The sequence below is a fragment of the Elaeis guineensis genome, chromosome 3 (genome assembly GCF_000442705.2).
Source record: "Elaeis guineensis isolate ETL-2024a chromosome 3, EG11, whole genome shotgun sequence".
Classification (NCBI taxonomy): domain Eukaryota; kingdom Viridiplantae; phylum Streptophyta; class Magnoliopsida; order Arecales; family Arecaceae; genus Elaeis; species Elaeis guineensis.
Window position 1 is genome coordinate 97,674,979 of NC_025995.2, and position 10,523 is coordinate 97,685,501.

Here is a 10,523-nt window from a genome sequence, read left to right on the forward strand (position 1 = left end):
ATGGTAGAGGATGCGCATAGGATAGAATCGTTCCGATCAGCGATTTCTCGGTTAATATCGATAGGACTCAGTGTCAACCATTGACCAATTATTTTATTTTAATAAATCACGTGGCTCCACAGCTAAAATAATTTCCTCCTGAATCCCCACCTCACTTTATTACGTCACACGTTGTCGGGAAAGGTTAGCCGTTAGCGACGGAGGGTTAGTCGGTCCAGGTGGGGGCCCCACTTTCTCTATTAGCCTGACAGCTGGCAGTTCTTACCAAGGTGCGAGACTTCGGAGTCGCACTCTTGCCGTTTAAGAAATCCCGTTTGAGTCGCCGCATACTACGACTCTTGAATCAACTACGTAGCGCCGTAGATCATGTATATTTTCATCAAATTTGTCTGATCATCGCAGTCGAAGTTGCTGCATAAACTTCGATTTTTGTGGTGGACTCACACGATGTGGATCCTACTGGCTAGAATTATTGTTCCACTACTTTAATGGGACGCGGTACGAATCCCGCCGGTGAGTTCTACACCGTAACCAATGGCCCTAGCCCTAGGTTATTAGGACAAATCTGGTAAGAAAATTGCCAGCAGCTGGAACGGTGGAGCTAAGATTCCGCGCACCGGTGCACGCCTCTTGGCACACTGCGATGGGTCTGACACAAGAGATGAAATAAAAGAGTAAAAGACAAGAGGCTGGTTAGCTAACCGGATCTGTGGAGGAGGTAACGAGAACCGCTCTGCGGAGATCCAATCACCGCTTAGTACCATCCTCGCCGAAAGCTGCTTGTCGGCTCTTTCAGTGCAAACAGCAAACAGCCTTTTTCTACAAACAAACATCAAACACGTGTAAATAATATGGGCCGAGGAAGCGGTTGCTCTGGTTCATGAAAGCGCGTAAGTGAGGACGACCGCATACTGTATTTGCTACTTGCCGTTAGATTGCCCAATCAGGAAACACCAACTGGGGAATAAAGCAATACGCATATGGGTTTTTTATGCGTCCAGTCGCGAGGACAGGAGTCACGGGACGGGGCGGTATCCGTAAAGAAAGGCGCCACCAGAATTTGGCCCGTTTTGGGCGTTTTGGCTGGAAACCCAGGTGAGCTCAGAGCCGGTGTCCTGGTCCGTTACCGGCAGCCGACGGTAACCGCTTGGGGAAGTCCCACTCCTGGGTCCATCACCGTGTATTTACACGCGGTGCTCTGATTTCATGGCCCGATTTTTCCTTCTTTCTTCTTCAGGTATGTTTCTTTTCTCGATTTTCTTAGAGGTAGATTCGGACATCTTTGATTCCGTCTTTTGGAATCCCATCAGAGAATCTCCTCCTCGCTTGAATCAGCTGCGCGAGGCCGTTGCGGCGACCGGTTTCTTGTTTGTTTGAGGTAATTTAGCCCGCATTGTCATGTAGTTTGGAGTCGTTCTTATGGATGCTGCTCGGATTTGAGGTTTTGATTGGTTTTCTGGTGGACAATGTCGATATTTCTATTTTTGTAGAGGTTTTGCTGTGTGTTTCTCGTAGATCGGGGACTCTTGGTTGAGAAATCCAGTTCCTGTTTGGGATTTACGGGATATTTCCTCTTCAGGTTTTGATCTGAACAATTATTGTTTATTTCAATCACGTTCCATGTGAATTTGTTTGTTTTCTTTTCTTTTGGTTTTTATGGATATTTCCGTGACTTTCTCTTGTGACTGGTTTATTTTATATCTTTAGTCCTTTTTTTGGGGAATTTTTTGGATTTTTTTTGGCCATTTCTATTGTCAGGTGTGGATTTTTTTGACTATTTTTGTGCTTAATTTAGTGAAGATTTGGCTATCATCTTTTGCTGCTGCTTAAACTTGATTAGTGTGAAGGCACAGTGATGGAGATGTCATTTTTAAGTGAAAATTTGAACTTTCTGGACATTTCTAGTGTCGAGCACGTTTTTTTTCGCTATTTCTATGTATTAAATTCAGAGTTTAAGAATCTTTTTTTGTTGCTATTTATTTTGTGTTAAATCAAGTAAAAGGTTGACGATCTTTTCTTGCTGATGAATCTATGTTTGGTCTGATTGTGCAGTGCTAGAAAAGCATTATGTTTTGCTTAAATTTTGAATCTTTTGGCCCACTCGACGGATTTTTGTCTTTTTTCTGGGTTAAATTAAGTAAAAGTTTGGCAACTTCTATTGCTGATAATGCTTGATTATGAGGTGTAGTGTAATGGCAGAGTACTTGAACGATGATTTAGAGTATATTGTTGAGGACTATCACGACATGGGTGAATTTGATGATGAGTTTGAGATGAATGGCCAACAAAGTGAAGACCGAGATGCTGACCTTGTGGAAGACGAGGACGCGGTATGACCATTCTGGATTATATCTGCTTGTGTTGTGCATGTGATATTGCATTCTTTTCATGATTTTTATGCTTTGTCTTTCAGACCAAGCAAACGAATGACACATCAGCCTCTGAGTACAGAAAGGGGAAGGATATTCAAGGAATACCATGGGAAAGATTGAATCATCGTAGGGAGAAGTACCGTGAAATAAGGTTGAAGCAGTACAAAAATTATCGTAACCTTCCAAGAACCCGAGATGAATTGGAAAAGGTCTGCTTTGTCTACAAGTTCTGTGGTATTTCCTTAGTGTGCTGCTCCAACTAAAGCAGAGGACCAGATGCATTTTTTCATGTTCCGTTGATTACTTTTTCTAACGGTCATCTTGTTATAACCCATCTCTGTAGCTGCCGGAAAAAGCAGATTGTAGATTATTTTGATTTGTCACTAATCTTATAGGTGAAAATTTTCATTCCTAATTGTTCTTTCCTCCAGTTGAACTGATAAACTGAAAAAGTTCTATTTGTCCTATATCATTGGTCTGCTTTATCTAGTTCTGCTGTTGTTGCCTTCTACCCATTGTTTTGCCAACTATAGGTCATAGTTCCTTATGGCTCGGAATTATGGTATTGCCATTGAAATTGAATTGTATCATTCTATTATTATGTGGCATCTTGTGGAAAATAGTTTTAGTTCTTTTAGATGACTTACTTTGTCAAAACTGCATGTTGTAAGTGCTTGTGGCAACTGGTTATTCAAAGGCATGGCATGATTTAGGAACCTATTCCCTTTTGCTTCTTCACTATGTCTATTTGTGGCTTGAATTTGGTTTGACTTCTGATCAAGAGTTGGTAGTAGCTGGAATGTGCACGATTCATTTTACGCTGCATACATTTTTTTTTTTTTTTGGTGTCATAAAATGGTATATGTAGGTTGCATTGTTCCTTCTTCTAGTAGTATCTCTTCTGTTGATTCTAAATTTGTTCTGTTGATTCACTGTGGTTTCTCAGTAATGTTTCGGATGATCAGAATGTACTTATACTTGGTGGCTGTTTAATAAACTATCTTTCTCCATGTCTAGGAATGCAAGCAAGTGGAGAGGTCATGCACTTTTTATGATTTTCACTTCAACACGAGGCTTGTCAAGTCAACTATCGTGCATTTTCAGGTACCAATCTTCCCCTGCAGTTCCTTTCCAAGTTTCTCATTTGATAGTTTGTCAAGTAATATTGAAGTGTCAATCATAGTCCATGATCTGGGTCTGATTAGTTTATAATCAGACTAGGTATATTTTCACTAGTTGGGCAGCCATCTTTGGTGTCTCATATCTCAGTGATAATCAATTGGGACTTTCTAAGATGCACTATATAATATAACTTTTAGTAAATATTGTGCTTTTTAATTTGTTCAGCTGTTTCTATTTTTAGCTGAACTTTATTTTTCCTTTTGATGGGTGAGTTTTAACAATTCTAGTGCACCTTTACAATAGCAATTAAATATTGCATATATGGTGCAATGCCATGCCAGCTAACCAAACTGGAATTGTTGCAATTGCATTAAAATTGAAGCTCTTTCCTTGCGTAAACAATGTTCATATGTATGGCCCACTGGAGATACCTGCATACGTTGGTCAGCTTGTACAAGGGGTTGGCATTACTTGCATTCATTGATTTAGTAAAACTGGACTTGGAAGGCTTAATTTATAGCCTTAAAAATGCAGTATTGTTGATATGCCAGCATCAATATTCTGTTATTTGTTGAGTCTTATAGTTTTGCAGGTTGTCAATACTTGTTAATTAGTATATGGAATTATAGTTCGACTAGCTAGCTCTGTGACCTTAATGAAGCATTTGCATCATCAGGCATCATTTTTTTTAGGAAGGTAAGGTTTCTCTTTTATGTGAAAGTTAGCATCAAATACTTCAGTGTTCGGTAGATGGTCATGTTCCTTTCCTTTCGCTATTTGCTAAAGATAGGTTCATTCACCATTAATCAATTTGCTAAATTCATTTTATTGTATTTGACAATGCCTGTTCTACTAACTTTTTAATTTTTAGCAGTTCGAATCTGGAGGGGAATGCTAAAACATCATTTATGAAACAGATGTGCTTGCATTATAAGGGTGACAAATTTCTTACAAAGATCTCCATAGCACCATAGCACTATTTGAAGTAAAATTACCTTGCATATCATTCTTGGGCCTTTTCCACAATTTCCTTGCATTCTCTAATTGTTTGATATAGGAATTGCATTATTCAGACACTTTCAAGAGAATCAAGGTTTTAGGAAGTTGTTTGTGATGCATTTGACTAGGAGTTGAAGATTGTGTTTTTTCTAATACTGTGATCGTTGTACCGAGTTTGTCGCATCATACAGTTCAGTCCAGAAGTTTAACAAGTTGAATTGTAGGTATAATGTAATTTGTAATTTTTTCCCCTCTTTTGCAGCATTTTTTTTTCCCTCATAATTGTTGGCTGGCAACAAATCAATCCATTCTCTAGCAACTGTTGTCATATACCAGCCTGGTTAAACTCAGTTCTCTCTAATTCTTACTGATTCCTTAATTGCTTTGCCGCAGAAGTCCTTTTTTTTTTTTTGTAACTTTGATATTGCCTGGTTTCTTACACTGTACTATTTTGTAGATAATGTGAGCTTAAGGGTCCAACTTTTGCAGGATTTTGTATCATCATGTGATGAAGTTTTCTAGTTATTACTGCTTGTGGACTGTATGCTTGGCCAACTTATTCACCGGTTGCAGGCTTCTGCCTTTATGGATGTGTAATCTTTACTGCAGTTATATATTGTGTTTTTATGCCTTACACAGTGTTACGGAGATCGCTTTTTTTTTTTCATGAACTTTTAGTTATATGATGATGTGATTAACCCCTCCTCTGATAACTAGGAGTGGACTGCCATATAATATTTTTTGTCAGGAAATAAAAGCGGGGTGGAAGTGCATTCTGAGCAGCCAGCGCTATAAGGGGACCTTTTGCATATGGTATGATGGGATGTTTTATGTTTAACAAGCCTCCCTCTTAAAGTCATGTGCCCAATGTATGTAGCCGTGTTTGGGACATGAAAGGGGCAAACTGACATTTTCATTCAGCATTTTCATGCTGAGCTGTCATCTCTGGCGTTTTGCTTTTCATTCCCCTGAACTGATTTCACTGAATGATTGATATTCCTTGGTGTCAGAATTTTCTCATGGCTACCTTATAGGCATAGTTAATGTTTGGTTTACATTTGCATCATGAACATTATGCTGTTCAGTTGTATCGTTTTACTCTTCTGCACTTGTGTAACTTGAGCCCATGAGTGTTTGCATGTTAGATATCGAAACCATTCTTTTCGGATAGCATGGTGAATTTGTTGTTGTCCATGCTCATTTCAGATCATAGAAATTAACTTTGTTACTTATCGTATATGGAATGCTTGTTAAGTGGGTAGTAATTACATACAGAAATGGGAGGAAAGTAAAGTTACTCTGGGCATATGATGAGAAGTAGCAAAAAATTTGTTTTCTTGTGTTGGTGCTGCAATTAATAACAAATAATTCTGTTTCTCTTCCTGTTGGTGCTGTGGTTAATAACATATAATTCGCATTATAATGCCATAAAAGCAGTCTTGTTAGAACCTGGAGTAATTCATGACAAGTTAGCCATTCTTAACATAGGAGACTTACGTTCTGTGCTTGTATCACTTGGCCTTTGTTGATTATATGTCTTTCTTTTGTATGTAATGTTGCGCATGTCTCATGGGGTTGCGCTTAATATTTAAGGCATATTTACCATATACATTATCGTTGTGTTTTACCTTGGAACACAATTGATGCTTGGCGAAAAACATGGTTAAAACTGTGTGCCAAACCCATACTTCTACTCATTGGTATCTGTTGTTGTGACAATTGCTATTTAGAAAAAAATTTTAAAAAAAAATCATTTCACAATGTGTTTGACAATTCAGATCGGTTGAACATGTGGCAAGCTTCATTTTTCCCTGTTTCATCTTGAGCCGAGTGCACATAACATAACATTGCTGTATACAAATAGGAAGCATGAATGTATTTGACATGATGTGGTACTGCACTGATTACATAGGAAATATCTTTTGTGCAATCGGTGTATCCGAGAACAGAAGTAGATTGATGACTATATAGGTTGATTGTATATTCACTTCTTGAATTATACTTCAGATCAAGAATGTCTGATACTGAATCAGCAGCATGGTGCTGGATATTGCTTATGAAGTTTCAGCTTGGACATATTTACGTTACATGTAATGTCTTGTACTATGTCTTTATCTGAAATAAAAAAAGGGTGGGACCTGAACTACTGGAGAATAAACATAATCTTTTTAATCGATAGGTTTTTTTATTTTGCATTTGCAGCCTGTTTGCTTTTCTGGCTGGAGTAGTAACACGTGAAAGACATCTGGGGATAATCAGAAACTCTTGTTGAATGTTCTGTTGTTTGCCTAATGATTGTGCAATGAGTAACATAATGAAAACATGGTGTTATTTGTGTGAGTTGTACTGTGATAAACATGGGCTTTTTGGGGGTGGATGGTTCTAACAGTCTTAATGTATGAAAGGAAGGGGACTCAGCAAGCAACAAATAAGTTCCCTTTGGGATAATGGAACCAGATTTATGTAAATGAATCAACTGTCAATACTCAATATATCTATATATATATACATACATATGTATGTATGTATGCATACATATCTATATGTATGTATGTATGCATACATATCTATATGTATGTATGTATGTATGTATACATATGTATCTACATATGTATATATATGTATGGATGTATATATATGTGTGTATACACACACACACATGTATGTATATATATTATGTGTACATATACATACATGTGTGTGTGTGTACACATATAGATACATCCATACATTTGCCTACCTTGCGTCATGTGTTGGCTTTTCTTTAAAGAAATAGGGCAATTAGTGGGAGATCCTGTAACTTTAGCAATTATATATCCTTCTGGTGCCTCCAGTTCCTGCTGCTTTAACACTACTAGCTCATATCACACTGATGGACCAGTGTTCTGAAGATGCATAAGGTGGGCATAAACAAAAGTAGGGGCTGTAAGCCTCGTGTCTTCCTTTGGAAGATATGAAAAAAACAAGGAAATAAATGGTGAAAATGGATGCAAACAGATTGAGTAGTGTGTTTTATTTGTTTAAGGGCTATGTTATAGATTTCAAACTGCATGATTAAGGTGTGCGCTACTCTCAATGGTCCATGAACAAGAATCTTTTGGAACCTTAATCTACTCATGACTGCAGAACTCTACAGAATGTCTTTTGGTGGTTGCAAATAATATTAGAGTGCATTACCAGCAATTGACAAGGCACAAGGTTGGCAGCTCTTCGGTATATTAGCTGCATGCATGCATGAGCCTCAGGTCTTCTAATCTGAGAGAGAGTTTGACATGTAAGGGGTTGGAGGCTTCATAAATAGGATGTTTGTTTATTTATTTATAACTTGAAACAAGCAAAATTTGGTAGTGGGCATCCAGCTGACCATGCCTGTACTTATTGAGGACCACAAGATGAACCTGCATATTGCATATCATGTAAGAGACGTTGAAAAATATGTATTTTTTATGGATCTGATTCTGTTTCTAATTGAAGAAATCAAGGTCTTGATAAACATTTGTGCTTCTGTTGGTTCAATTAGCCATGGAAGGTTGCAAATGAAGGTAAACAAAATCTTCCACAGCTAAGCTAAAACTAAGTCTACACTATCTTAATTATTGATTCTTTACATGGTTGGGTATGTGTTTTCCCATCATTCTGTCCATCAAACCTGAGGCCTTGTCTACCAAGTTCCTTCTTCTATCATGAAGAGTACAAAGTGCAATCAGATTTCCTCACTTATCAAAGAGCACGGTTTCCTGAACTTTTTTGTTAGCACGTTGGCTTCAGTACTAGGTGAAACCTGACAATTTCTTGTCCATCTTCTGACTTACATGTTGAGCATCTTTCGCTACATCTTTTCATCTCATTTATGTTATGTTGCATAGAAGAGAAGCAAGTCAGCTGTGATGTCGTTGTCTGATTATTTGTTGGTTTCTGCATAATTGGTCTGTTGGTCAGAACTATGTTGTGAGGGTGCTCAAAATGATATTCATGTTGTTTAAGTGTCACACCATGTATGGATGGTGAGCAGGGGATGCGTTGAATATTGTTTGGATAACTGATATTGAGAAAATGTTGCCATACAAAAATGTTGCTCCATGCTTGTAATTCAGCACATAATACTTTACATAGTTAGTGTGACAATGTGGAACCATTGAAAAATCACACAACATTTGATGCACAAAAAAAATGCAATGACCCTTTGTTTTCTGGATACAAGTAAATATTTTGTTCTTGTACATTTTTTTTTTCAAAGGCTTGTCTGACAAATGGGGTTTTTACAGCTGAGGAATCTACTGTGGGCGACATCAAAACATGATGTCTACACGATGCAAAACTATGCAGTCATGCACTGGTCATCACTGCTTCGAAGGGGCAAAGAAGTCCTAAACGTGGCTGGACAAATTATACCTGCTAAGGTTATATGATCTTACATCCAAAATTCGATCACTTTCTGCTTGTTGATTTGCGGGTGTCTCACTTGGCTGTTTACTGTACACAGAAGTACCCTGGTTCCTCAGCCCAATCACTATCAAGGGTACTGATAAGTTCCATGGTTGTAAAGGACAACTTAATGGCAGCTGGTGGTTTTCAAGGCGAGCTTATTTGCAAGGTATGATGTCTCAAAGATGCTCTCCTGTTCGTTAATTCCAGGTATGACTGATAGTTTTGGCTTTCCGAATTTTTTCCCAGTATTTGAATCAGTCAGGAGTGGCTTTCTGTACAAAGATAACTAATGATGCCAATGCCATCACCAACACAGTAGATATCTATCAATCTTCTAAGTAAGATGTGATTGAACTGCATCAAGCAAAGATTTTATTACCTTGAGGTTCTCATCTGAGACTCTTGTCAAATTGTGCCTTCTCAGTGGCTCAACCCAAGTGATGACTGCGAACAATGACTGCTGCGTGAGGGTGTTTGACATCGAGAAGTTTGTGCTCCTTAATCACCTATCCTTTTCGTGGTCCGTTAATGTGAGTATCCAGCTTGTTTCGTTTATCTTTGTCTAGTTTTATGGAGTTTCTCTTTGCTTCTAATGAGTTTATACTCTTGTACAGAATACTTCTGTTAGCCCAGATGGCAAGCTTCTTGCTGTTCTTGGGGACAACACTGTCTGCCTGCTAGCAGATTCTCAATCTGGAAAAGTATGCTACTTTCCTTTATTTGAAGTGCTGAATCATGATGATACTTTTTTTTTTTGGTGTTTTTGTGTTTTTGCCTCATTTTTTTCCTGAATCTTTCAGGTGATTGGAGATCTTAAAGGTCATTCAGACTACTCCTTCGCATCGGCTTGGCACCCTGATGGCCACATCCTGGCCACTGGGAATCAAGACAAGACATGCCGTCTGTGGGATGTGAGGAACCTATCTCAGTCCTTCGCCGTGCTTAAAGGGAGGATGGGAACAATACGAGGCATCAAGTTCTCAGCGGATGGCAGGTTCATGGCAATGGTGGAGCCGGCAGATTTTGTTCACATATACGACACTAGGGCTGATTATGGCCATGCTCAAGAGATTGATTTGTTTGGAGAGATCGCTGGTATAACGTTCAGCCCGGACACAGAGGCACTGTTTGTAGGTATAGCAGACCGCACTTATGGGAGCCTACTGGAGTTCAGAAGGCGGCACCGGTTCCATTACCTGGATACGTTTCTCTGACGACGGTCTGGATGAACGGTGTTGATGCTTTCTCTGCTTTGATGAACTGTCGTCTCTATTTCTGGTCCCGGATTGTGCATAACTACATAGGATCGGGCTCTTGGTAAACATGCGTTGGTGCTTTGTAACGACGATGCTGCCATGAAAAAAAATCCTGTGGGTTTTGGGAGGATGAACGCGGTGACATGCTTGGCGGAGGATTTTTTTTTTTTTTTTTGTTTTTTTGGCTGCTTTGCGAAGCGTTATTGTTAAACGTTAGATTTTGCAGTGCTGCGAGTAGTAGTAGTGAGATAACGTTACACAGGTGACGGAGGTATTTATTCCTCGAGTCTGTATAAATTTAGAGGTCGATTATTAGGATGCATTGCATCATGGCTGGGTTCTTGGA

At 38.8% G+C, this 10,523-nt stretch overlaps 1 protein-coding gene across 9 annotated transcripts; it reads left to right on the forward strand.

Annotated features, from left to right (window-relative positions):
* The first annotated feature begins 1,046 nt into the window (after positions 1-1,046).
* LOC105041630 (uncharacterized WD repeat-containing protein C2A9.03) lies at positions 1,047-10,523 on the forward strand. Of its 9 annotated transcripts, none has more exons than XM_010918597.4 (11): positions 1,047-1,237; positions 1,311-1,378; positions 2,200-2,330; positions 2,414-2,581; positions 3,390-3,476; positions 8,759-8,893; positions 8,977-9,087; positions 9,168-9,259; positions 9,346-9,451; positions 9,536-9,622; positions 9,722-10,523. In XM_010918597.4, the coding sequence occupies exons 3-11, from the start codon at positions 2,247-2,249 to the stop codon at positions 10,133-10,135; spliced, it is 1,284 nt and encodes a 427-aa protein (XP_010916899.1). In that variant the 5' UTR covers positions 1,047-1,237; positions 1,311-1,378; positions 2,200-2,246; the 3' UTR covers positions 10,136-10,523. The 9 variants fall into 9 exon arrangements, with proteins under 9 accessions (XP_010916899.1, XP_010916897.1, XP_073110197.1 ...); XM_010918595.4 differs by having other exon boundaries at positions 1,048-1,237; positions 2,189-2,330; XM_073254096.1 differs by having other exon boundaries at positions 1,229-1,378; positions 2,189-2,330.